The 26,943-nt window shown below is 35.4% G+C and overlaps 1 protein-coding gene across 6 annotated transcripts in view; it reads right to left on the reverse strand.

The window, feature by feature from the left end:
* The window catches only part of ADCY2 (adenylate cyclase 2), a 276,092-nt gene that overhangs the window by 44,993 nt on the left and 204,156 nt on the right, over nt 1–26,943 (reverse strand). For 5 of the 6 annotated variants that reach the window (XM_015617679.3, XM_015617680.3, XM_015617682.3 and 2 more), the window contains 10 exons: nt 26,497–26,608; nt 25,308–25,435; nt 20,077–20,235; nt 19,526–19,658; nt 19,021–19,197; nt 17,648–17,691; nt 16,423–16,503; nt 12,266–12,335; nt 9,796–9,893; nt 4,056–4,140 (listed from right to left, as the gene is read on the reverse strand). In XM_015617679.3, coding sequence (XP_015473165.1) covers nt 4,056–4,140; nt 9,796–9,893; nt 12,266–12,335; nt 16,423–16,503; nt 17,648–17,691; nt 19,021–19,197; nt 19,526–19,658; nt 20,077–20,235; nt 25,308–25,435; nt 26,497–26,608 — 1,087 coding nt within the window. The remainder of the gene's footprint in view (nt 1–4,055; nt 4,141–9,795; nt 9,894–12,265; nt 12,336–16,422; nt 16,504–17,647; nt 17,692–19,020; nt 19,198–19,525; nt 19,659–20,076; nt 20,236–25,307; nt 25,436–26,496; nt 26,609–26,943) is intronic. The other variant, XM_033512153.1, reaches the window with a different exon arrangement.

Here is a 26,943-nt window from a genome sequence, read left to right on the forward strand (position 1 = left end):
AATGCATAAAGAACATCTGCTTGAGATTAATATTTCTTTGGCCAGCTACTTCAGCTTCCCCAAAGATCTTTCCTTTACATGTGTAGTGTGGTTTTTTTCCTACTAAATGTATTAAATTTTCCAGTGTATTATTTAGCACCAGATGTCTGCATCCTTGCATTCACAGCAGGAAGTAAAACACATCTAACACTTACAAGGTCAGGCATTTCACATGCATTCTATGAACTCACCTGTAGTTCAAGAAGATAAAGAGAAGAGACACAGAAAATACATGAGCTAAAGGAAAATTACTGTCCTCTATCCTTCCATCTGTGAAAGAAACTTCTCAAGGAAAATTCAAGGAAAATATTCTAAATTAATTAAAAAGAAGGGCCTACATTTAAAATATGAAAATATAAGACAAAAAGGATCTTTATGACCAAAATTACTCATAATCTTTAAGACTATGAGTATCTCTGAATACTGTGACTATCCAAAACACATCAACCATATAAAAAAATTAATAGGCACAAAAAAGTAATTAGAATATAGAGGATATACATTCCTTTCAAGTTTCAGGATATATGCCATTTTAGCTAAGACTGAGAAGGTTTGTTTAATGCCTATGGGCAAATGACTTTCTGTGAGAACTGACAGCTCTCCCTGCCCTCAGCTAGTTTACCCAAGACCAGTAGGGGACGCAACAAGGTCAGGCTCTGGAAGTCTGTGACCTCTTTATTTGTGCTACTATGGTTTTGCATTGTTTGATAGAAAAATTCCTATTCTGTAGTGGCTGAATTATTGCTGCACCCCAGATTGAGCTGGACCATGTGACAGTGCTCCTAAACAGCAGAATCAATTTATAAACTCATAGTGAAACAGTGAGTATAAATCTCTTCTTACAATATGGCAATTAAATTCCTTAAGAGATACTAATTTTAGCATTACAGTCTTTGGAATTTTTATTTTATTTTGACAATGAAATGAAAATCATACAGAGATATTTGCTCAATGTTGTTTTTTCTGGGACTTACTCTGTGGTGGTTACCATTGAGCTATTTGTAACTGGTGAAGACTGAGAGTGCAAAGTGTCAAAAGTACTAAGACAAGCACATATAACACAGCAATAGCCAGGTGCCCTAAACTGAACTTAGCTTTTGCTGTCTTTACTAGTATTTCAGGTCCCACACTGTACATCTTATAACAGTCCTGTAAATATTTAATTGCTACTGCAAGTTTATGTACAAAGTTCTGGTGCTCAGATTGGTGGTGAGGCCTGACCCTGGCTGGATACCTTGGGAACACCAGGGCAGGAAAGAGCCCAAAATGTTGGGCAGAGAGAGGAGGACGGAGCACAGAGAAAGAGAAGAAGGAACCCCAAGTTTGGAGGAGCAGACACTCCATGCTAGAGCATGCATGCGCACTGCAGCCCATAGAAGATCCGTGCTGGAGTAGGTGATGTTGCTGAAGGAACTATAGCCTATGGAGTCCTTAAAATTGAGCAGGGTGGAATTGTGAAACGAAGGAGCAGCAGAGAGAAATGTCTATGCACCAACCACTCTCTGCCCCTACTTGTACTGCTTGACGGGAGGTAGAGGACTCCCTAGCAGAGGAGTGAAGGTAAATTTTGGGATAGGGAGGAGTAATGGTGTATCTTTAATGCTTGTTTTTGTTTCTTACTACACAAATCTAATTGGCAATAAATTAAATAAATTCTGCCCAAGTTCAGTCTGCATTTTCTATGAAACTAATTGGTCAGTAATCCCCCTGCCTTATCTGAGGCCATGAGCTTTCTCATCCTATTTTCCTACCCCATCCTTCTCAGTGAGGCAGAGTGAGTGAGCAGCTGGGTGAGTGTCTGGCCTGTAGCTAACTCACCACATTTCATCTGTCAGGGGCAGACAGACACAGAAAAATCTTGGGATTTTTGGTGCATTTTTAGAAGAGATAGATTTGGTGATTTTAAACTCTGTATTTGTGTGCAAGTGCATGTACACACAAGGAAATCCACATTTACTACATGCCTCCTACAAGAGAATCCAAAATGTACCTCTTTAGAAAAAGAAGTGTGAAAAAAACTCCAAACAAACCCAAACCAATTCAGCCTTATAAAGCTTAATTTCTGTTAGCAGCGTCACTGTCATATGAAAACTCAGATACTGATATTAGTTTCTTTGGAATTTTAGACTTTTTCTTTTTAAAAGAAAACATTTACAGTGATAGGTCAGATAGTGCAATAAATATGCTACCAAAATATAACATAGGGTGTCACTGTGGTTAAAGCTGCAAAACAATACTTGGATTTTGACACAAAGGAAGAAAGCTTAGGGAGAGAACAAAGGAAAGGAAAACCTACTGCTTCTTTTGTTAGCTGCTTCTTATCTGTCACCTTAAGAACTACATCCATGCACAGGAAGGAATGACAACACTGCATCAACTGCAGTCATAACTTTCTGAAGTCTTCTTAGCAGCATATTTTCTGTAGAGCAGCTGAACTCACAAAGACATGGACATAACTCCTCTTCAAGTTATTTAGATTAGAACATGACAACTGGAAAGTCATCAGATATGCAATGATAGGTCTCCATTTCTATTTACAGTATTTACAGTACTTGTGTGAATGCAAAAAGGCATTGAGAATAGGTGTTAGATAATATTCAAGTGGCACAACTCTACAACTCTGACTTGGGATATTGCTTAGCCATCCTGTTAAATGCAGAAAAATGTATTTGTATTCCTCCTAAGTAGCACTCTAAATAAAAGCCCCAGGAGAATGTATGTGCCAGCACTTCTGGATACTATTTCATTAGAATCTCTTTTTCCTACAGGAAAAGGTTGGCTTTTCTTTTAAAGATTTTGATTTTAAATTTGCTTATTCAAGAGTAGTATTCTGACTTCATCATTTTACTCTCAATTTACTGTCAATAACAAATAGCAATCAAGTATAACATCACATGAGAACAAATTTTTGCTGTTAATTAATAGCAATACCTCTTAGATCTCACTCAAATGATTAAAATATTTAAGAATATTATTGCATTATATTTCAGATTAATTTCTGGGCAATGGTAGCATCCCTAACTTATTGGAAATAGAACTGGAATGTACATTAACTAAATTTTCTTAAAAAACATGTCCTGGTCAATTACAAGCCTCACAAGAGAAGAGAGAGAAATTATAAAAACCTACTTCCTCAATTTCCTTCTTTAACTACCTTTTCATATTGTTTTACTGCATACTGAAGTAATTGTCTTTCCCATGTGTTTTTTTTATAAATGATCTTTCAGTTGTCTCTATGTGAGCTTATGCAAAGACAGAGGAAGAGAAGTGGGGATGCTATATTCAGATTGCATTCACTGTCTTACAAATCCTGAAACTCCTTATCCATATTATAGATGGAGTTCTATGTTGGATTTATTTGAGAACTGAAAGGGGAACATGCTGAAAGGCTGAAAAGTTCACCCAAATATAGAATTAAATTACCAAATGTAGCATAATATTGCATACACTAATAGGTATTATAATAACACCTGGGCTACTCAATGACAAAACTGGAAATTTACTAAAACATTTTTATATTTCAAACAAAACTGTTATGGTGAAATATTCTTTAAACTTAAATATTCTTTATTCTTTAAAGTGGTCATATACAATACTTAAACAAATACACAGTCCTGCAAATTAAAGCAGTCATGAGTCACCTCCTGTTAGCACAGTAGCAAAAAAATTTGAAAAGGCAGTCCATAATACAATACATAAAAAATAAACAAAAAACATAAACAAATACAAATCATGAAACAATAATGAAAACCTCTCAGATGATCCAGCTTCATATGAGAAACAGAATATTAGTGTCAATACAGACAAACACTGCTTTGGCATTTTCTGCTTTTCATATAAATCAGGATATTTTACAGAACACCAACATGGACAAAACAATGTCCATACAAGCCTGAGGATGCAAATCCTTTTTTCTTTAACTGGTACTCTGCAAAGGCAGAGTTACTTGGTAAACTCAGAATATGTTATTTCAAAGAAACCATCAACTGATGGATTAGATTTCCTTGAATACCTACCAAAAGCTGTCCAGTGAAACAGATAAACAAAATGAAGGAAAGCAAGAGAAACGCAGCCCCAAATGAAATTCCAAGAATAGATGTTCTAGAAGAAAAGGAAAATAGGTATTAATTTCTTTGTTGCACATTTGTAAAATGACATTTCTTTGTCTATAATACTGATGATATGGAAAATTACTATGTGCAAATTGCAATTTTCAAACCAATACCATGGAAAAACCAATTTCAACCCTCACTGGAATGACAGGCATTTCCCCTGCTATTTTCTCAATTCAGGAATGCTTGAATAAAATTACCTCTGACTTGCAAAGTTATTACCATGAAGAGCTAATTATTTCCACACATACAAACACAGAGTACATTAACAGAAGCAATGTTTTGTTTTGTTTTAACTTTAGGAAGCTTGTATTAAAGAGGATCCTTATTGCTTTACTTTTTTGTTGTTGATTTTATAATAATATAAGAGCCTAATAGAAAATAAACTTAGGTGGTGTACATCCACCCCTAAAAGGCATAAAACTGCAAAGGTCAGTGATGTCCATTTTCAGCGTCTTGCAGCAGAAGCTGTGATATCAGCTGTGATATCAGCTGTGATGCTGATCATCTTTACTTAATGTTACCATTCATCCTTTTCTTCCCTGTTATAAATAGGCAGGTCTAGCTAAAGTAGCACCCCTGGATACTCAGTAAACAGGGATTCAGTAACAATCTGTGCATTCATTCATTCATTCATTCATTCTTCAAACATGGAAATCTCTCTATAGGAATACCACAGTAGAGAATCATTGCTTCTTCAGGCACCATGTGAGAGCTTCTCAGAACATTTGCCTAGGGAAAGATGCAGTGGAACCGAATTACGTTTAATGAATGCCAAGAGAGGACCAGAACCTCTGGATCAACTGAGTTGTTTAAGCATGGGAGCTAGATGCAGTCATGAAGTCCCTCACCAGAGTACCTGCTTTCAGGTTTAATCCCAGATCTGACACTTTTACAGAATTAAAAAAATATTTCTCAACTCCTTTGAGCCACATCTTATTTTATCAGACAATATATGCCAGAAATATTAAGAAACATTTTGATCTGTTTTAACAACAGTGTTATATAAAATATTTTCAGGAAAGAACAAAAAAGCATTAACATCACCAACCAATTTGATTCCATTAAAAGAATTTTGGAGAGTAATTGAGATGAGCTTCCCTGCCAGCCATTCAGAGAACTTGTTATATATATAAGTATTAATCATCGGATTTTGGACTGACGTGCACAGCTGATGAAAAACAACAACTGGCAATTAATAACATATATTAATAATGAAATTACATTTTAATTTATTAATAATGGTCATGTGAAGATCAATATTACTTATAAATACATGTTTTCCAAGATTTTCTCATTGAGACTGGGACAGTAAGCTGTACATCAAAGTATTACAACTAGTCACTACCCTTAGGAATTGAAAATCTCATAAGTAACAGAAGAGATGAAAGCAAAGAAAATGAACAACTAGGAAACTAAAACCAAAGCATGCTAGAAAAGAAACAGGTTTATTTTTTATATATGCATAAACACTCCAAATCATATGTCTTTCATTAACATCCAAGGAACCTTTCCTACATTTCATATTATAACTACGCTTTTTCTGATATAAAGAACACAAAAAAGGGGCCTGCGCACCTTAAAAAATGACTCAAGAATAGCCTTATCAGTCAACTTTGGAGTGCATCCTTTTAGAAGAAGAAATTAAGATTTTTATGAGAGAAACTGGAGAGCAAGGGAAATAAAATTAACATGGCACAAAGAGAGTTTATGCAAAGAGTACTTAATCTCCTGGGCAACAGGCAAGAACAAAAGGTCTTTGTAGCTGTTTCATATAATCAATGATATTATTAAGGGAGCACAAGAATTACACAGCAAGGTGAACAGGATAAAGAGAAATAGACTGAGAGTAATAAAAAGTGGTATCTTAGAATCCAGATTTGGGTGGTGAAAACAGAGAAAAAAAACATAGTATTTTTTCTCCCCACACCCCATTCTTTCCTGGGAACAGCAGGACTTCTGTTTGGCTTAAGGTAAGAAAAAATACCTTCATGTTGCTCCTAGAAGGAAAGAAGTGGTCTGAAAAAGCTTGAAGGGAAGTAAAATGCTAAAAATTAACTGCCTCCATAAACAAGTCTCATCTGAGGCAATGACCATAGGAAAGCCATAATATCATTTAATTTTTGTCACTGATATACTACGAAACCAGCACAGGTCTTGACAGCAAACTAACCTTGTTTTTTGTTGTAGTGTTATCAAATGCATTGCATTGACAGGTTCAGGCAAAATATTTAGTCAGAGGAGCACCTGAAACTTGCATAAGCCAGGTAAGTTTCTACCTGCCTTTTCTATGCTTCAAGGAATGACCTCATTCTGCTCTGCTACAGTCCCCCACGAGAAACCCAAAGAGGACAACCCTTGACCATAATGTACTGAGGGAGACAGCTTAAAACTGAAGAAACAATATGAGAACTTCTCAAACTTTAGGTAGTTCCATATCTGAATAATTTATGATCTTACATAAACTTGCATTTTTCTGGTTTCATTAGGAAATATCTGCTTTGAACAATTCATTTTTATCAGCGGTACGAGATTGGAAAAAAATTATATTTATGTATGTCTTGTTGGTAATATTTAACTGAAAAACCGAAATTTATTGATGAAGATAGATACTGAAAAATGCAGAAAATAATTTGGTTTTTTCTACAATTTTGTAACTTTTAGGAAACTATGTTACTTTTGGCACATGTCCTTTAATGCAGAGAATTTCCTTAGCGTGTAGATAATTGTTATCTGTGTTCTGAATGATATGACTGTAAATTCTCTTGAGGTGATAAAATCACAGTGAAGCCACTGCGACTGACAATTATACAAGACAATGCTGAATTCAGACTTTTTTTAGTATCTAATAGTAGCTATTTATTTCTTAAAGGAATTGATACTTTCACTAAACCATCAAAAGATTCAATAGCTATGGAAACTATTTCAATGTTAAAAAAATCAGTTCACTTGAATTACTTATGTTTGTTTTAATACATCAGAAAAATAGCTAGTAATGATGGTTTCCTCTCACTTATACCATCTTATATTTTACATGCCTGCTTTTAGACAAACTTTCTAAGTACTACCTTTCTTATGAAGAAATTCAGTTGTGCCTGATCAAAAATATTATGTGAAGGCCCCCTAACCCTGACTGTTAGTTTGGCATGACTCAGGACAAAAGGACACAGTTTCTTGAACACAACAGCCTCAGAGAGTGAAGACTTGGGAAGAATCCTAAATGAAAGCCTAAATACAATCCCTTCCCTTGAATACTACAAGAAGTATCTCCTGTTCAACAGAAATATACTTTTATTGATTCACCAGCATACATTTCAAAAAATCAGCACTACCAATTCCATGTTAGTACCAATTCTGTTTGCTTAAATAAAGAGTGTAGGGTTGCTGTGAATTAATAGAGACACTTTTCTCACTTGGTAAACCAAGAATTCTAGAGAGTCACTGCAGGCCTATTCCAAGAAATTTAATGATAAAGATTTGCTTTCATTTTAATGCCAATGAAGACCTACTCATCATCATACATTTCATCCCAAGATATTGTTTTTTGATTAAATTTATAATTACTGCTTTGTGTAAAGCTTATTATTAAAACACCCCTTTAAGAAACACCCCCAAGAAAATGAAAACATTAATAAATTATTTCACCCTTGAAAAAAAATGTCTTGTGATCTTGAAGATATTACTTAGTACCTGCAACTTGCTGTATGTTATCCATTATCAAATATCTACTTTTAAGTAGCAGGCTATGAGCCTGCACAGAAATCAATGATATTACACTACTGCAAAACCAGATTATTGGAATAGTGAATCAATAAAACCCAGTGACAGATTTAGTTCATTTTCCTGTCTTCATTAGACCATCATTTGAAAATCTTGGAGAACTTTTGAAAGAAAACAAAAAAAGGGTAGATAGAATTTTAGTAGGAAATAACATTTGCAGCATCAGAGTATGTTCTATTTAAGTTGCATTTGTGATGATTACATACACTGGTGATTTTTCAACTTTTTTTGTTGTTGTTGTTTTTTAACTTGCAATGTTCCAAATTTTCCAGAAAATATGCAGGTGCTTGTATAATACCTTGCCTTTCTGTCTTCCATTTTTGCATCTATTAAAATACACAGACCATCTGATGCTGAATACCATTCATATTGCTAATACCTGATTTTACACTTTCGCTTTTACAATTATCTATGCAGCCTGATAAAAGGATCATAAGACACTTAACATTTTGGTGATGAAAATGACAAAGCATTTATCAGTGTCTTTTGCTCTGATGTTAGAAATACCAGAAATACCAGCAAGTTGGAGGACATTTTCCTTAGTAGAATACAGCTCCCTAGAGTTCACTGATATTCTGATATATTTAAATGAGCTAAACAATTGGTTTAAGCAACATACTAAGGATAGAATGAAATGAATATCTGACTACATGTAAGATAGATGATAAATCTAGTTTAATTTTCATGACCGAAATCAAAACCAAAAAACAAATTCAAAAATCATACTGCTGGCTGGGAGTAGTTAAATCCACCTTTGATTTTTGCGATGTGGCAAAAAATGAATTTCCATGAATTAATTCCTTTACTTATCAAAATACAGTATGAGCTTGTAAAATAAAATTTGTCACATGTCCTAATTTTGTATTTTTAATAATGCCCAAAGTCACACTCAACCCTGTGAAATATACTGATGAATTCTTGGAAGTGTGTCCCTTGCTTTGTGCCTTCATTTTAGAAATTTTCTGGGAAACTGCTGCTGTAACATCTGAATAGAAGTCCATAAAACATTATACATGCTATATGTCTGCAATATGGAAAGTCAATTTATAATGTCCTAACAGTTCCTTCTAGCTTTGAATTAAAATGTGAGCAAATACTACAGAACAAGACCAGTGACTCAGGTGTGGTTATAAATAATAATCCTGAAAGTACTCTACAGGAGTAAGGACTACAAGTTAAGAATTACTATATGACAGGGAATATGAAGTGTTTGCTTTAGAAACAATTGCTATAAAACAAACACGAAGTTTCCACTATATAAACAATCAAAACTTAATTGTTTAAACATCAAAAAAGCAAAATTTAATTTTAAGAAGTCCAATAAAACATCCTATATTGGACTTGTCTTCCAGTTTTCAGCCTTTCTAGAATAAGCACAAAAATAAATAATCTCATATACTGTAAATTCTGATTAAAAGATTTATTACAGAATTGGATTTTAATATTCTAAAATGAGTTTTATAAACATACACTTTATGGTTTTCATGCTTAGTATAGTAGTAGTATCATAATGATAAGTTAAATACATTTATTTATCACATTTCCAACTCTGCAATCCATTTTGTCTCACTCCAATGTCCAACTGCCATGCTTATTTTTAAGTGCAAAGAGAAAAACTAAAAGGAATGAAGAATTTTTAATAATGTTTAGTGTAACACTATTGACAGTGTTTAAAATTAGAAACAAACCTAACTTTTAAAATCAGGCTGAAATGCCAAGACTTTCCTGTTCAATTTAATTTCCATGAATTTGAAAATCTGTAATCTGTAATCTAACGATTCCAAATTTTTTTACTTTTTTTTTTTTTACACAAATGAGCAAATATACGTAGGATACGTAGGAATACCCATTAAATATCACTTACTTTGGCAATACCAAAATCTGTACAACAAAAATGCAGAAGAATATGAGATAGGCACAAGTGACATAATACTTGAATGCAGGCAGAGTAGTTGATCGATACTAGAAGAAAATAAAAGCAAATGTTAACAACACAATTGCCAAAGCAGATGAAACAGCACCCAACTGTACTTTCAGCTTAAAGATGCACATATGTATAGGCAGTTTTTAGCAACAGTAAATTTCCTGTTCTTCAGTGACTTCATATCCACTCACATAGGCCTAGGGATTATTATTATATTATTATTGTTATAGCATTGCTTAAGTAGTTCTGCTTATTGAAGAACAGCCATGTCAAAAAGTTTTGACTTGTTCTTCCACTGAACAGACTATTCCAAAACTCATAATAAAATTAACACAAAAATTCCCCCCTCCAAAAAAAAAGAAATCCCACCAAAAAGAAAAAGCTAAAGCATATGTTAAAATACTTTCAGGAATGGCCAAGCAGTCTTCACAGATTCCAAAATTCTTTGTGATTAATTCCTCAAACTGATTTTCAATTATTGAAAAATACTGAATGGGCTGAAACATTTATAAAAAATGCAATATTAATTTAGACAGGAAACTTCTGAGCACAAAAGTTAGCAAAGTGTAAGCTGTACTACAGGGCATAACTAGCAACCATACTGATATTTATTGAACCTATATTTTTACTTCAATTAAAATATTTTATGTCTCTGTTAAAAGGCCTCATATGTCCTCTGTTACTACTGAACACTTGATATTCTTAGGAGAGAGTCAATTTGATCTGTTTTGTCATGAGAAAAATCGATTTAACACTAATTAGACTGTCTAGAGACATGAGAATTAAGCAGTGAAATATTTATCAGAGTTGCTCTGCTATTTGAGATAGATATATCTAGGTTGAAACCAATTAAGTACTCAAAGGGAAATGATCTAAGTAGCTATTAAAGTTACCTACCCTATCCTAGTTTGTTGTTTTTTTGTTTTTTTTTCCAAAGGATAAAAGTTCAAGATTAAATTACTAAAAGAAAAATACCAAAGATTATTTTCACAAGGTAGTGGAGATGCAAACTTCAGAAAATGGAAAGTGCATGAGCTGTGCCTTCCAACTGCAAGCACACAGCTGTGTCTCTGTGCTTAATGCCAAATTGTGCCTATGAAATCAGTGCACCAAACTTTACATGAATATGTAGAAACTCACTTCAGCAACACAACAGCTTTTTTCACTTTTGAATTGTGTGACAAATTAAAAGCAATTCTTATCATTTATATAACTGAATTGCAAGGCATAAATATGTCTTTGCTGGATGGGTACCTTTGCAGTAAGTTCTGCTCTTCCACCTGTCAAATATGTTTGTAGTGGTCCTGTTCAACAATTTTGAACCTTGAGCTGCTATTAAAATTTTACAGAAAAAAATTTACAATGTACTTTTAAATTTGTTTCATTGTTTCACACTTCCCCAGGAATTTCCTAATGAATGCAGGCAACTCTCTCCTTAGGTTAAACCATTATTTTCCTTTATTATCTTTCTGTACTTTCAGATGCCACAGGGCCAGAAAATCTGTTTAAATCAAAAGAAGACTTCTTACTAAGTTTTTTAAAGCCAAGACTGAACTCATGAGTCATTAAAAGGTGACAAAACAAGATATTAAAAAGCTGGATCCAAAAATAACAATTAGCTCTTTGCTGTTCCACAGCATTCTACATCACGATATTAGACTTCCACTGAGAACATTGACTCAGACAAATAACTTAGCTCCCAAATTTTCTCCCAAGTCATTATCCAAAGAACACGTATGATGTATTTCCCCCAAGTTCTCTTTCAGAATTCATTGGTTAGTAACACTCACATTAAAATATCATGTATTACCAGGTATGTCTTTTATCCAGCCAGTGAACCCCCAAACACTAAGGATGAGACCACACCAGGTCTTGCTTCTTCTCTCTTAGGAAGTTTTCAAAACAGGCTCAAGGAGCCTTGAAAGCTTTTCTACCCTAATGCATCACCAAGCAACACATGCTTTTGTCAGCTGGCCATAACAACTATTCTGCTGAGCCATGAAAAAATCTTAAAATCATTTTAGATGCTTTGAACTGAAAGATATCTACAAAAATAATCAGGTATGTATTCAACCACCACATGGGACATAGAGGATACTTGCTGGACAGTGCAAACACAGCATGGTAGTAGCCCCTTCTACTCCCTAGCCCCTTCTACCCCTCTAGCCCCTTCTCATCAAATTCACCAATTTATACAAGCCAGCTGTGGTACAACTGACTTCTTACTTCCCCAAAGAACATCATAGCTATTCAGCCACCAGCCGCCTTATGCTCATGGAAAAGCAGAAAGAAGCAACTCCCCAGTCTTCCTGCTGAAGCTGTGTCAGTGTGTAGAAATTTAATCAAGTTCCACAGGGCCATAAAAAAATCAAAAAGGTCTGACTTATTGAACTTATTGAAAATAACTTACTTCTTTTTCCAGTGTCTTATTATAGAAAAGAAGAGATATCCTTTGAATGTCTTCAGATTTAAGCCACTGCCTAGAAGAGAGAAGGAACATTATCACTGACAGGAAGAAGTCCTGTCCTTTTCTATTACTGAAATGCAGTAAAAGAAGAAAATAAGTTGGAATTAAGCAAGTTCATGTGTATTGCAGTGTATATGGTGGATTTCATGACAGTAAAAGTAGAGACTGAAAATACCCTCTCCTTTCTGGCTTCTATTGCTAAAGCACACAAGAAAAAAACAGCTCAGATGAACAATTCTGTTGATCATGTCTAAGAAGAATCAACTGAGACATTTATATGATGGAATTCTAACCATGATATTTCACTCATGTCCAAAATACTGTAGTATATCCAGTGGACAGAAGAGGACCTGAGACAAAAACAGGCCTTGACAAGGTACCTTTAGGAAGGGCACTGTTAAAATATACAGGAATGGTGGGTAGGTAAGTTACACTTCACAAACTCCTATTGCAAACAAAAATGTAACAAATATTAAGAGAGGTGGAGGGATTTTGTCTGTGAACTGTTTTGGTCTCTTGACCACCGCTCTGTCCTGTAGAGGTAGATTTTGATCATTTTTCTGATTATAAAATCTTCCCTGCTTCAACATGAGAAATAGCACAAATACTTGCTCTGAAGCAACAAATCTATTTTAAACTAAATGAATCTTGACAAAAACCAGACAAAACTTTTGCAAAATGAGATGTTCTAATATGAAAGTCTACATTTATTTTAATAGACACTCAAAAATACATAGACTATTTAAATCTCAAGAAGGTTTAGCTGCTTGTACCTCAAGAGAACGATGCAAATTTGAAAACAAAAAATTAATTAAACAGATTAGTTCTGTGGACAGGCAGTACTTGAGCTTGAACAATAGTAGCAGGGATTGAAATTTTTTTCCAACATCTCCAGCAATAGCTTTAAATTAGGCTCTAAACTAATAGTGTAGCTAATGCCTGCTAAATAAAAGGGAATGTCTCAACTGACAGTCTGTAATGCAAGTAAGTAGCAGCAGTGAACCACAGGAGAACATAGCCTAAATTAGTCCTGGAGAACAGGAGTGGACAGAGTGGAGTGCAAGCTATTAGCTTTAATTTGTGAAATGGAAAATATTTCTTTGCTTGCCTGGGGGACAGTCTCCATTCCTGTGCAACCAGTTGCATTAAAAAAAAAGGTCTGTAAACATATTCAATTCTTGAAATGCTTAATGCAAAAACATATTTCTGTTTTTGCTCTGCAATGGTTCCCATCCATTTGTGATCATAGGATTTGGAGAAGAAAGGGAACTGGAAGGCTGGTGTACATATAGCACAAGTTTTTTTGAGTTCAGCTGTAATCTACTGGAGAAAACACTCAGTTTGCAGAATATTTTTGATAAACTGTAGAAATGAAAATGAAAGGTTTTTTCCATTTAGTTAAAAAAATTGAACAATAAGTAACCCTCTTCCCCAAATAAATAGTTAACTAATTTCCTGTTTTTTCTTATGGTATCTGACAGGCACACTGATTTAATTACCATCAGCACACTGCTAAAAAGTTCTCTCTGCAGATCTACTCCCAAGGGCCCAATTTGGTTACACACTTGATCACATGTAAAGTCAGAAGTGATATTTAAAGCACGCGCTGCCTCATACTTCACACTACAAGCTCATGTTCTCAGAAACTTTTAGTTCTTAAAATTTCAGCAAAAAACCCTACCAGTTTTATGTAGCAGACACAGAGGTGTCTGAGATGAGGGAAACACACATAAATGTAAGTGGATACTGAGAACAGAAGAGGGAGCACAAAGTCACATACCTTTGTCACAGACATAAGGGCTAACAAATTCTGCCTTCAGCCTGAATCCCTGATGAGTCTGAAAATTGCCAAAGTATTTGCAAGTACCTGGAGATGTCTCTTGCAAAACTAGGTACCAAAGTTTGGCTTTAATTCTTTTGCAATTCCAGGAACAACACAGACAGACATCTGAATTCTGCCTGTACCCACAGAGGTGTGTGGTTTCATAGGGCTTGTACTGCTTGACAATGTACAGCAAAGAATTACGCACAGAACATAGCAGCCACGGTGACTTAAAGAGCAAAGAGAGTGTGTGTTCCTTTAACACATCAAAGACTAATTGCCTTTACTTTAGTCCCCTCTGTAGGGTCTATATTTAGCCAGCAGATGGCCATCCCTCCATCTCATGCCCCTTAGTGCTTAGGGAGTTCCCTAAGCAACAAGGCTTGGGAAGGCTTAGCTAGAGTTGCTCATCCCCAGACTGTGCAGGACAGGAACTTTGAGCCAGGAGTGCTTTGTTCAAGATACAGGGAAAAGAAACTCATGGAGAAAGTGTGATGTTACACGTTAATGGCTAAGGCACAGAAGCTCTTTGTTCTTCACTCTTGCAATAATGTTTTTTATTTTATTTTCATTCTGTCATAGACCTATTTGCAATACAATTCAAATGTTAACACTTAAAAACACTTAGAAAAGACAGTTTTCTCATGGACTTTCTTAGAAGTTTTCTCCTTGATTCACAAAACCTTTTGTTTAGTTTCAAAACCACTTGTTCACTCTACTGAACACAATATATTAATCAATGATTATGTTGAGGCACAAAAATATTCGCAATAATAAAGAAAACAAAAATGTGAGTGGTTTTGTGTCCTAAATGTAGGAAATATTTTATTTACCTTTTTTTCTGTGCTTAGCCTTCACAGAGTTAAAATATTATTGAATTACCTTGACATTTGAGGAATCAGCACTTTTTATAATTTATTTCTGAGTATTAAACAATTGAATCATAGCTTTTAAGAGATTCATTCAACAAATCAATGCAGAGCTAGTAGAGAATCTAGTTTTGGAAGGTGATATTCAGACTTTCTGATATATAATTCCTTATCTTTCTCCAATTTCCCATGTAATTCACAAAACACAATGAAACTTTTTCAGAAACCTTTTTTATCCCCAAGTTTCTCTGAATTTTATGTACTAATTAGATAAGATAGGGATTGGCTAAGATAAAACAACACACAGCAGGGTCACACCAATATTTTAATGTATTTATACAGATGCTTTACTTTTGACATCAGAACATCATTTTTGAAATTCTTTTATCAGAGCAAGTGAACCTAAAGACACAAAAAAGCTGCCAAAATTTATATAGCTGTTATAGGCAAGTCTAGCATAATCAAAAAGCTTTGCCTATCACATGATCTCCTCTATTTCACTGTGTTCTCTATTGCCTGTAACTATCAACAATCTTCTAAAATTACTGAAAAACATTTTCTTAAATCCAAGTACCATTTAATAGGACTAAAAGATGAAAAAAACCCAAAATGTGACATATGAACATTTAATAATTGGGTGTAGTACCCAGCTGATTAAGATTCTGAGCAAGAGAAGTAGGCGGGGAAACATAACTCATCACAATTATTGTCGACATTTTTGAATGGAAATTCCCTTATTTCATCAGAGAAATATAAGAAGCTTGAAAACTTATTTTGGAATGGAATTGATTTCTTTCTAGCCTTATCTATTCACCAGGAAATAGAAAACATCATACTGCCTCCAGTTCTTTCTAGGACACAGAAAAAATTACATGGCAGGTTGTTTCGCCCAGCAATTACAACATGCCATCAAGATTAGCCTTTTCTAAGAAACCAACCAACTGATTGAGAGACATTAAACTATGGTTTTAGGTGAAGTTTCTAATCCTGAGAAATTGTTTCTGTGACAATTAGGAAGCATCAATTTTCACATAATTCTGACTCCTGAGCCAGTTATTTCTTGTGTCTTCTCTGCACTCAGGTAAGACAAATCTGTAGTGTTACAGCCATGAGTCTACAGACACAAACAGATACAGAGAAAATGCCCTTTGCCAGGAAGATCAAGACAAGTCAATACCTCCACAGGTATGATTCACAGGCACTGTCTTATATAGCAGAAAATGCTACTTTACAGTCTATCTTCAAACTAGGACTTCCTACGCCATTATTAGTGACACTTTCACTGTTTTCAGACTTCACACACAGGTGCGCATGTAGGAGCAAAAAATATTAAACACCGCCCTCTGTTGCAGATTTATGTCAAAGCTGGAATGGACAAAGACAACAAAGGATAGAGGATAAAGCCATACTTTTGGGCATTGATTCCATCAATGGCTTGGATCATCCTCTCATTCAGTTCTTCCTCAAATCTTCTTTTCTGTGATTTTGTTCTGAAATGAAATGTTCTGAATGAAGTTACTTCAAAAACAAGTTATCATAAACTTGTGAGTTTGTCATAAATTTTTAACATTTATACTGCAATAGCAACTATAGGCATCAGGCACAAAGACCCTCATAATAAGCTCTTAAAATACCATAAGCCATAAGCCACAGTCTCATGCACAAATACACACAGGCACAAATCCAGAGCTTAGCTATTTGGGAGCACTTGAATACAAACACAAGAAATTATTTCATAAAAAAGCACGAGAGGTCAAGAAATTCTGGTCTAAGTCTTCCACAGTGTTATCAGTTAAAGAAGAAGAATGGGAATATGCTCAAATTCACAAAGCATTCCTGTTTCTTATAGTTTTTTTTGAAAACCTTGTCAGAAATGTATGATGATGACAATATATTGGTGCACTGAGGCATAATAGGTATCCCCTACCAAAATCCTGCTAACTCTTCTTTTCTAGGAAATACTTTATTATTTTTAATAAGAAAACTGAGCACTGTCTGAAATTAGTTTCAAGCATACCTCATGTTTCTCTATTTATGAGCCTTGTAACTTATTTGCAATGAAAACTTCTTTACTTTTGATAGGATTCAGCATGAACCAGAGGATCATTACAATGGCTTTACCTTTGCTAACATAAATTCCTGCAAACATCATAAATTCTTTCATTTTTTGTGCTTTAATTGAAAATGACATATCTCAAATATTGACAGGTGATGTCTGTGTTTGAAAACTTAAATCTACTGCTAACTTATAACCAATGTTTTCTAAGAAGTCATTAGTCAGACCTAAAATTTGACTCTTTCCTCACCAAAATATTCTTAACCTACAAATTGAACCCAGTCGAAGGTAACATGGATTTTTCTTAACATGAAGATTTTGGGTTATTTCCCTAAAACTGATAACCTGTTGCAGGTCAAATTAATACAGCAATTGTATTAGTGTACGTGCCTATTATGTTTTATGTATTATGTTTCATGCCTATTCAATGCTAATGAATTTAGGTAAGAAAGTGCTTGAAATTAATTTTTAACAGAAATCAATCACAGAAACATGGCCCTCAACATTTGAAAGCATTTCAATGTATATTTATTTATATGGACTTTATATGAATAAGTAATTTTTTAAGATTGATTTACCTCTCTCTGCAATGCTGAAAATGATATTGCCCCATGGGAACATCCTAAAAACAACAACAGAATAAAACAACACAAAACAAAAAGACCCCTATTAATTACAATATACTTTAATAACATTAAGTTGCTTTTAAAATAGTGCTGAAAACAGGATTGAGTACAGAAAAAAGTTTCCAGTGTAAATACTTTTAGCATTTGATTAAAACTGTCTGAAAGAAAAATCCAGCTAGAAGTGAAGATGGAGTGACCTGGAATAAAACTCATCTATCAGTATAAACACAGGATAAACTAATAAAACAGTATGAATCTAAGATGGTTTTGCTTTACCACAAAGACTTCAATGCCACATACTGTTTGGATGTAGCCCAAACTCTTGCCAGCTTCAGCAAAATATGTTTTTGAAAAAACAGACCTGAGTGGACAAATACAGACAATGGTCATTATTTTTTAATTAATAGCAATGACAGCCATCATGGTCACATTTATTTTGTGATTAATAGTGATAGCTGGGAACTTTCTGTAATGAATCTGTCATAATCCACATTCTGATGCACTATATTTATTAAACAAGAGTATGTCTCATCATTACAGGAACAAAACTGAATGCCAATGTTGAAAACTATCAGAATTTACCGTTACACATTCTCTTTTAAGAAATAGAAGATAATGAATGTACAAGCTATAGATTGATAGAATCTTACTAACAGCAGTATAACAGCATTAGTAAAATTAAAAAGAAATCTCTTCAGTGTAAAAGATGCAACATTAAACTATAGTACTATAAAACTCAGGCCTTCAACCACAGTTAATGACTTGCAGGTGCACCTTCAAAAGGCAGATGATACAGTGAGTATGGATTTGGTTCCTGGGGTACTCTGAATAAAGTCCACTCTAAGTATCACAATGATTATTCTAACTTTACAGCCTTTGCTCCAGGTTTGGCCATGTTTCAAATGGAGAATGTAGCTAAACAGTCAATAAAGCTCTAGGAATTTCTCTGTATTAAAGGATTTCTGTCCCTAAAGGTGTTGCATTTTGGCTTTTTGTTCAAAACATTTTTCCACAAGATGAAGAGCAGCCACTGTACATGCTGTGACTTGATGGGGGTCTGAGCTCAGAGGATCAAATTTTGTACTTTAGTAAGTGTGCCAGACTCATTATAATTCGGAGATGCACTTAAAGGAAGACATGGCTTCTTAGAACCTACTCCTAAACTCACATTCCAATGGAAAAGCTTCCAGCAACTTCACTGGGTTTATGTCCTGTACCACTACATGTATCTTCTTCTACCAGAAATAACCAGGTATTTGGCAGTGAGCAACATTTTCCTTTCAAATATTTCTATATTGTACAAAATTACATAAGTAGGCCCCTACTGTTGTGCTTATCTTGCCGTTTTCAGTGGTCATGCTGTCCCTGTGGTGCAAGTGTGCAAATGGCTTGGCTGCTCCCCAGGATTCCAGGTACCGGGTCATGCGAACAGAAGCTCTCATTTTGGCTCCATCAAGAGTATGCCGAGGCCGAATGTGGTGCTGAGGGCTTCGCTTCTCTCCCTGGTTGACAGAGGACAAAAGCTGATATCAGTCTTTGTGTTCATGACCTTTTGAAACAGTAGTGTGTCATCTGGCACCACAGATCTCCATGATTAGGGACTTAAAAATGGAGAGATGCTAAGAACCTGCAATTCTTAATGATATTGCTGGGAAATATCAGAGACTTATTTCTGAAGAGAGGGAAACATTTGCACTGCTAACATTAATATTTTTAGGCATCAGTAATAGCTCTGATCAATATCTTATTGTAGTGAATTATTCAATAAAGAGATTAGTGGTCATGCTGAAGGACATGCACGACTGGCCACAAAATAAAAGTACTACTAACCTTAGGATTGATTACAAAGTAAGTCTTAACATTATGCTCTTTCAGATACGGGTCCCTCACATCTCCGTCCCCATCTTCCACTTTGTAAGCTCCATTCAAATGTGCCAAGGTGACTGAGGTGATGTGAACACGGCTGAAATTATATTTTAAAAGAAGGACAAAGTCACAAATACCAATCAAAAGCATAATTTAAACCTGATCAACATTTTTTACTTGCTTCTGGATACACCTTTTATTTGCTGCTTGCTTCTTCTGCAGTCCCTCTAATCTAAATTTTATAAGTTCTAATGGGCATAAATCTAAAGGTTTCCATCCAGAAAAAAATGTTCCTTAAATCATAGGAAATACTAAGTGCCCCAGGATTTTTTTTCTTTCATTTGATTTTTTGTTTGTTTGTTTGTTTTGTTTTGTTTCATTTTTTCCTCAAGACAGCACCTAAGAGGTGTTCAGGCATCTCCATGAAGGCTGATGGTTTAAGACATGGTGCTTGTGCATATGGAGACATGACTGAAAAATCCATGTGTCCAAAGATTAACAGAGAAGACTCTTACCCTGGGACTCCCCCAGCTTCCATGTGATTGGCCAGGGTAACATCATGGGACCACACATCATACTGCCACTTCTGCAGCCCAATAACGCCACAAAGCACATTCCCAGAGTGCACTCCTACACGCATGTTAATATCAACTCCAGTGGCATCTCTCACTTTCCTGCAGTTGAGAATAAAGCCTCTGTTAATATACACAATAGGCCCTTTGTTTTCTTTTAATTTACCAGTCAAATGATGTGGATGGCACATCCCTGGAAGTGTTCAACGCCAGGTTGGATGGGGCTTAGTGCAACCTGCTCTAGTGGGAGGTATCCCTGCCCACAGCAGGGGAATTGGAACTAGACAGTCTTTAAGGCCCATTCCAATCCAAAACATTCTATCATTCTATGCTTCTATGAAAGCAGCAGTAACAACAGAAATAACATTCACCTGTTCTTAGCATTGCCTCCATTCTTTTAATGCTATGATTATATATTACCTTTCCTATTATCTGTATTTGCAACAATTCATATAAATATTAATTCTCAAGTCTGTATCTTATGTTCCTTCTTTTATATTAATCTGAAATTATTTGGGACTGCTGCAATGAATAGTGGAAATGTTTAGTTTCATGGTAGAACTTAGAGACTGTTTTTGGTCTAGAGGCTGCTTTTGGAGGTCTGGAACTACTGTTACACACCCTTTTATCTAAAGACCCAAATGTTTACATCTGAGACCTTCTCATATCTGTCATATCTGAGAGGAAGGACAAAAACCACAGCACCCCACGATATTCCACATGCTGGGGCTTGTACACTCTTTGGGGATACGGGTTCAGTGCCATTCAGGCTGTGGAGAACATAGGGTCAACAACCTTCCATACGCTTAGTGAATTCTGCACCCACTAGAACATTACACAGCGAATAAAAGGCTTCCCTCACTGTCCAGACCACATGTAAACCTTTGACCTTTCCAGTGACAGACTTAAGTATCTGTTCACCCCTTCCCAAATCTCAGAAGAGTCCTACACACAAGATAAGCATTTATCTTTGCAGAAGTTCTGAATCACTGGTGGGTAACTGGGGTCAAGCAAAAAGAACTTTTGCAGACATAGATCATATGGGTACCTAGCCACGTATGTAAAGAGTAATAAAACTAATTCAGATATCTACAGGCTTAGACAGCTATAAGAAATGGGAAGATCATAACTTAACTGGAATTATGAATTTAAACCCCAACTGATATGGATCCAAACCTAGTCAGTAAGGAGAAAAGTACATATACACTTGAAGAAATTTGGGGTGTTAATGGAAGAAACAACCAAACGAGTGAAGAAACAACCCCAAATGGCTCCTGTATATGAGTTGGGTGCATAGTTCTAGCAACATCTTTGATCTCAGTGATGAGAATCATCAGCTCTGTACCTTCTGAATTATTGAATTAATGTGGCATTTTTCTCTTTTTTTCTTTTCTTTTGAAAGGGAACATAGAATGCAACAGGCCTAATTTGATGTGGTAAATCCTGCATTTAAGCAGTAACTCTCAAGTGTTTTTGTTTTTTGTTTCTGGGAAATGAAAGAAACAGTAACATGACTGAAAGTATTTTAATTCTCTCTCAAGTGTTTTTTGGTATTTATTTTAACATTGCCACTTTATAATGCTCTTGTGTAGCTGACACACTTGAAAATGAACTGCCTGTAAATGATCTTTGTAAGCAGTTTGCAAATCACAAACATCAATTTGCTCTGCACAAAGTGTATGAAAAAAGCTTAGCACTTTGGAAAAAGGAGTTTTTAAAAACTGGGAAAAATGGAAGCAAAACATTTAACCTCTAGGAGTGCTTGTCAAAAGACTGCCCTTCCTGTGGTATTTTGCAGAGCAAGCAGAACAAAGTCTGCTTTATAATAATCTCTCAGGTATTATTCAGTAGAGCAAGCAGAATTGTACCAGAACTGAATCTCTTCTTCTGTCTCAAAAATTAAAGAAACCATGGAAGACAATAATTTAGCAGTGTAAGTCTAGACAGAATTAGGGTTTACCACTTCTCTCCTGAACTCCTTGAACAATTGCTATGACAATGGAGGCATTACATGCATTCAAGAATGTAGGCTATTACATCCCCAGAGGATGTTTGTATTAGCTACAAAAGCATATCAGAAACCTCCCACCTTTGTTTCATTTTCTGCTCCCCCTGTCTCTCTGGTTTCCTTCAGCACATCACAGTCTGTGTGCCCAGCCTGGCTAAGCAGTCAAAATACTCATCATGACTGTATTTTTCTTATTGAAAGTAGAAATTTGAGTTTGTAAGCATTCTGCATTTTTCAGAGGCATGGTTAGCTTGCAGGTAATTGTAACAACTTTACTCCATACAAGCAAGAGTTCAGGTCATTAGGAAAGCATTTACATACCTGAGCTTTATTCATCTATCATTCTGGACCAAGATATCAAAGACTAAACTAGCCCTTTCTTACACACTAACACACTGAGTGAGCCTTAGGCATTTAATTCCCTGCAAATTTCCAGCTTTAACAGCATAGTTTCCTTTTGAATCAGACCTGCAGGAATGCAATACCTAAAAGAATTCTTCTGTTTTCTGTCGCCCTGAAAACTCAGCTTCTGAGCTTGCTAACATAGTTTTCTAAGGACTTTCCCAGGAGAGTAACTGTAAACATAGATATGTGTACATTCTTTCTGTTACACGTCTTGTGATGGGCATCTCTCATGGCCAGTGCAGTGAGAAAGTGTTATCCTGACCATCCAATCCCTGGCCGAGGTAAGAAGCCTATAAATCCTGGGAGGAAAAATAAACTCTGCTCTTCCTTTCACCACACCTCGACCTGTGTCCATGTGATCTATTCATCTTCAGCGGTAACAGTTTTCTACCTAGCATTCAAAATGGTATAACCATCTTATATCCAACAGTTTCTTTCACTTTCCTCTGAAATGGAATTAATTTCATGCTATCAAATCAAAGGAAGTCTTTGAGAATGTGTGACTGAGAAACATGCAAGTAAGGAAGTCACCAGACAGACAAGGGGGTAGAGTTTGAGGAATGGAAACAACACATCCATTCACACACACACGTATTTTGCCTCAACAGATAAGTTCTGTCCTTAAAGCACTCAGCATCACAGGCAGCATTGGCATTTATGGCTTAATAAATGCCATATGAATGGAAAAATCCTGGGCAAGCAGGCGCCAGACTATAAGAAGAATTGGAATTGTTCCAACATAGCGCAGAGGAACAAAGAAATTAATCAATGGGACTACAGTCCATGTATAAATGGGAACAATCCATAGCATAGGAAAGCTGAATTGCTCAAAATGGAGCTACACAACATTAGGTATGAGGACTGCAAAGACTTTGTAGCACAGATCACCTGGTAATTTGACAGAATTCCTCCTTTTTTGCTTCAAAAAGAACTGGAACTGAAACCATATTCAGGTGATAAAATCTATATAGAACTACTAATACTACTACAGCAATCTATTTCAGTAGCTTACACACTGAGGGGACAGTTTGCACCTCAGTGACTGAATATAGCAATGATTTCTATCCAACAAAAAAGATATTTCAGGTAGAGCAAGTCAAACATACTGAGTGACACACTGCCAATAGCAAGGGTATTACTATTCATTTTACAGGGCACAATAGTATGTCCAGAGATTCTTCCAAACAAAGATGCAGCAATCACACAACAAAATATGAAGCTGGTTAATAATCTGCAATTTTCACTCACCTGAAGGGTACAACTCTTGACTTCATACTTTGAAAGGATTTGAAAACACAGAGTACATATTCCTCACTGCTTCTATAAACAGGCTGTGGTAATCAGGCATCTGTCTATGGGAGCATTGTGGTTTCTGACTACAGTAATAAAGTCAGATCAGAATATCCTTTACAACTAACATATAATTTTCTAGTCTAAAAGGCTGGTCTTACCAAGAACTTGATTGTACAGCATGAACAACGAACATACTTGATAGCAGCCCGAACAGAAAGTTATTTCATAAAAAATGGGAAGTTCTGAAGGGTGAGGAACTGACAGATTGCTCTCTGAGCTTAAGTAAATCATTGCATTATGATGTGTGACATACTTCAGTTCTTTGCAAAGGGCTCTTTATGGCTCAAGTCTAGTGTTGTTTTTCCACCACCTTGTAACATCCTATACTCTTTTCTCTTAAGTAACAAAGCAACAGGTTGATCAGAAACTCTATACAAATACTTTTAACTCACGTATCTCACACAACACACAGATGTTTTGAAATGCAAACCAGAAAGCTCTCATTTTCACTCAAAGACTGGGGAAAAAATCCCAACATTTTTAAGCCAAGTAACAAAGGGGGCCAGAACTTTGGGACTGACACCCTTTTACCAACTGCTCTACAGAAGGGATGGTGGCTTTACTTCCTAGTATGCTAAAAAAGCAATTGGCTTAATTGTGACACTGTTCTGGTACATAATATCTAAGTGAAAAAGAGAAAGCATTCAGTGAAAGCAACTGAACCAAATCTGTAGACTTTAATCCTACTTGGCAAGGAGAAATACTCCCAAGTACCATTTAAAAAATTGATTTCTTTGACACTATCTAAAGTACAACCATTTTTGGATGAAGAAACAACATTTTAGAGAATGCAGCAACCTGATTCCTGTACTGAGGTTAGTTTTACAAAAAGATTGCTAAGGCAAGGAGATCAAAATACTAGTTTCCAAAAGTACTACACCTTTCCCATAAACACATAAATGGGAAAAGAACCACATTTTCTTTAGTCATCCCACCTGTAGATTACTTACCCTGGACTGGATTAGAAGACGAGATAACTAAAAGCCAAGACCCTTTTGTGACTACAGTTACACACATATGAGGGTACCATTTAAGTATTAGAGGAAAAATTTCGTATGGTTACTTTAATCATTAAGATCAACACAGTTCAATGTAATTATGTATGGTATCATGATGAGATGCATACTACACATCACAAGGATGGGCCAATTTCTTACTTTGCTACATGGACAGTGGTTAATGTGATCTAGACAAAAACATAAATTGGAACTTTAACTTACAGAAGAGCATTACAGGTTTTAAAATCAAAGTCCAGCTTGTTAGAAAAAAATAAATCACGCAGAGCTTCCCAAATATCCAGACGGCCCCATGATACACACTTTTACCAAGTGTAACTCACCTAGATATACTATAATTTTAGTGAAAGGAAATGGGTTTTAAAGTTTTTTTTAAAAAGTTTGGTACTTACTTAATGGCTTCACACATGTCCAGTCCCATTTTCACACAATTCTTGGCATGATTTTGAAGAGATATAGGAAGTCCAGAAACACAGTAATAGCAGTCACCTAAGATCTTAATTCTCATACATTCATTTTCCTGGAGAAAAAAAAGCAGTGAGCAAATTGAGCACTTTCAATTTGAAATACATAAATCAAGGGTTACTGTTACAAAGACTGACTTAAATGACATTACAAAGTCATTCTACTAAAGCCATTCTCAATAGAGAATGGCTTGCTACAACAAAAATGCTGAGAGTTTTGTATGGGTGATCACTCCACCAGTTACGGTCCTTAATGAGCAAAAGCAGGAAGTAATTTCACTGCAAAACATGTTCACACCTAAGAATAAAGAGCTGAGTTAAACTAGCATGTCCTCAATCTAAATAAAGCCTTTTTGTTTGAAATATAATCAAAAGACATAGTCTTCCACATTTACATCTTTGAAGATGTACTGTGGAATACTTCCAATCATAACAGTATTTCTGTATTTTATACTCTAAGGCCATATAAAGATTTTTTTTTTTAAAAACTGAAATTTAATTTTAATTTAATTTAATTTTTAAAATACTGGACAATAGTTTTTCAACAAATAAAAACACAGGAAATTTTTATCTGTTCTGAGGTTTCTGATTTTACCTCCACATATGAAGTTTGATTTCATTTTTATAAAAGTGACACCTAAAAAAGCAGAAAAAAAATTCTGATTGTATTTGATTCTTTTCTTGAGTAATAAAGAGGCTGTGGTCAGTAATTAAAATTGATTTGATCAATATTGTCTCTCTTCTCCTTTAGTCTCATAAATGCTTCTTCTGAGACCAGAAAACTGACTAACACTTTCCTATATTGAGTTTCTTCATCCTTGTTATTGCAAAAAATCTATTTAAAGAACTGTTCATCTGCTATTAACATTTATTGGGCGCCATGAGTTGTCTCTGTTGCTCCTATTAGAGTGTTATCTTGGGTTTCAGAGACTGTGTCTCTGGCAGAAATGCACTGTTGCACTCAAACCAGAGCCAAATAATTTTCTTCACAGGTTTCAAATCCAGTCCTCCTGCCAAAGTTGCAGAAATGCTGCAGAAAGACTCTAAGAGGAAAAAAAAACCATTTTAAAGAGTACTTTCTTACTCAAACAAACAGCAGCAGCCCATAGCAACCCACCTTTGCAATTTGATCAAACTTGCCAAACAGCTCATTTAACATGTGCACCAGCTCCCCTGGTGAGCAGTCACTGGCCAGGCGAGTGAATCCTACGATATCAGCGTACAAGATACTGCAACAGAAATGAACAGAATCTTGCTCACAGCTTCCTTCTGCAAGACTCAGATCCATCAACCAACAGCAAAATCTGAAAGCAAGCGCCCTGGACTTCACAGGGATATGCCCCCACCCAAAACAGCCACTACTAAAAGTAGAGCAATAAATATAATTACATTTATAGGTAAACTTATATTTACCTTTATGGGTGTTATATTTATAGGTAATATATGCCTATATTTATTCTTACAGGTATTACCTTCTCAGGTATACAGTATTGAAAAAATAGAAATATTTTCCCAAGTAACAAATTAGCAATATAACAGCAATATGATAGTTTCAAAGAGTATT

This window comes from Parus major, chromosome 2 (assembly GCF_001522545.3).
Source record: "Parus major isolate Abel chromosome 2, Parus_major1.1, whole genome shotgun sequence".
NCBI classification, from domain to species: Eukaryota; Metazoa; Chordata; class Aves; order Passeriformes; family Paridae; genus Parus; species Parus major.